The 2,237-nt window shown below is 40.7% G+C and overlaps 1 protein-coding gene across 1 annotated transcript; it reads right to left on the reverse strand.

The window, feature by feature from the left end:
* Nucleotides 1-950: 950 nt before the first annotated feature.
* Nucleotides 951-1,777, reverse strand: LOC147614891 (calmodulin-like protein 2). The gene has a single exon (XM_086779798.1). The coding sequence runs from the start codon at nt 1,773-1,775 to the stop codon at nt 1,164-1,166; it is 612 nt and encodes a 203-aa protein (XP_086635924.1). The 5' UTR covers nt 1,776-1,777; the 3' UTR covers nt 951-1,163.
* Between the last annotated feature and the right edge of the window lie 460 nt (nt 1,778-2,237).

Raw genomic sequence — 2,237 nt, forward strand, 5'->3', positions numbered from 1 at the left:
ATCAATAAATGTCACATATAATACCTACAGCCTCCCATAGACATGGTCTTCGTAGAATCCCATACATCTGAATTGTAAGATTCCTCCCCAGCCTCATAGGATGTCCAGTATCTTCCCCTGTAATCAATCCCCTCTTCAGAAATATAAAAGATCTTGTTTCTGCCTATTTTGGCCTAGAGAGAGAGAAAATGTTTTAGAGAGAGATTATTCAGATTTTGGCCTAGAGAGAGAAAATATTCTAGAGAGAGATTATTCAAAAAATATTCTAGAGAGAGAAAATATTCTAGAGACAGGTTATTCAGATTTTGAATATTTTTGGATGGAAAAATATCTTTTCTTATTAAAATAAGCTCCCCCGAAACAGAAGTTCAAAAAGATTTTCAGAAGATGCATTAGAAATCAAGTATAATCTGTTCAAGAGGCCTTATCTTAGGGGTCCAGATTTTTGAAAAAAAATAAATTAAGGTTGTGAGGGGCCAATCAGATTTATCCAAATGAGTGGAGAAGATAAATAGAAGAAATAAAGAATATCCCCCCCAAAAATGAGTAAATACTCACATAAGATGAAAATCATCATAAAGCATTTGAATGTATACTGAAGGAATATGTAATGTATAAAAGCACACCAAATCAACACAAGTGTTGGAGCACGGGTTGTTGTTGTTACCTAAGATTGATCGAGAAGGTGTATCGGATGCTTAACATAAGATTTTCTACCAAGGCGCTTGCGGCATACATCATTTTTGCGATGTTGAAGAACTTGAGATAATATATCAAACCTCGTCATTTGTGAGAGAGAGAGAGAGAAAGAGAGAATCCTAGAGTAATATGCGACTAAACAATTCAATGAGAGATATGCTACCCACACCCGCCACTTGGCAAAAAAATCATGCAAGTTTTATGACTTTAATATTATTAAAGATTTAATTGTACTTATTTGGCAACTACAACTTCCATGTCTCTCTCCTCCCCCCAAACATGTAATCTGTGTTTAAAAAAATCCTATTTCCTTAAACGGAAAGCTTTACCATGTTTTTTTTAACACAGATTAAATTGAAACGTTACTCAAGTTTGTTTGATTTGTGAGTTACGTTTTTTTTTTTTTTTGGGGCGGCGGCTGATAAATAATATAAAATCAAATTACACCGCGTGTATCACGTTACTTAGGACTCGCAGCCTGAGGAGTGCATCATGAGGCAGAACTCAGAGAAATCAATCCTGCCGTCGGAGTTAATATCCACGGATCTCACGATATTCTCGCAGAAGCTTCGGTCCTGGCATTGGTGGCCAAATCCCATCCGGACAAGCACCTGCCGGAGTTCGTCGACGGAGACGAATCCGTCACCGTCAACGTCGAAGACGCGGAAAGCGTCCGGCAGCCCCTCATCAACAACTCTACGTTTATCACCACCATTGCCCTCGCAGAGGGCTTCGTATAGAAGCGTGAAATCGTCGAAGTCCAATTGGCCGCTGCCATCTGGACTCCCCGATGCTGACTGTACAAGCCACGTGAGCTGGTCAGTGATCTGCAAGCCATCTAGGAGGCCTAGCTTGGCCAGGTGCCGCTCCACGTCATCCGTGCTGACGAGGCCGTCCCCGTTGGCATCCATGAGATCGAAAGACCTCCGCAGAAGATCATCTCGAGCATCAATCCGGTTCACACCAGGCGATGACGTGGATGCAATCTGGCAGCCGGGCACAGCTAGGATGAGCTTGGGCACCATGGAGCTCGAAAGATGATTTTTAAGAAGAAAGGGTGGCCACATACTCCTCATTTAGCTTCCCAGAGCTTTATATATATATATATACAATACCTTCTTTGCCTCCCTTTACCTAGTCTTCCTCATACCTTCCTCCCTGTTGGCTTGACTCTTCCCTACGCGTTATTTCTCACTTTTTTGCTACACATCCACATCTCTCCTCATTCACCTGATCTTGCAAAATCTTCTATGCTTCTACCTTCCATGTAGTTTCATGCCTCTCCTACTCTCATCCATGTGCAAAACAAGCATACATATTCAAACAAAAAAAAAGAAAAAGAAGCTGACATCATAAGTAGCTAATCATTGAATCTTTAGTACATGTTCATTGAGGAGACTGGTGGATTTGAGCTACAGTGCCTCTAATGTTATTTTGCATGACATTTCACATTGTTGCCAAAAGATTCAATGCATTAAAGAATTGTAGAGCAACACACACGCATACACGCACAAACTTCACATATGTTTTCATACTAA

Source organism: Cibotium barometz, chromosome 41 (genome assembly GCF_041138505.1).
Source record: "Cibotium barometz isolate CiBa-2024 chromosome 41, ASM4113850v1, whole genome shotgun sequence".
Classification (NCBI taxonomy): domain Eukaryota; kingdom Viridiplantae; phylum Streptophyta; class Polypodiopsida; order Cyatheales; family Cibotiaceae; genus Cibotium; species Cibotium barometz.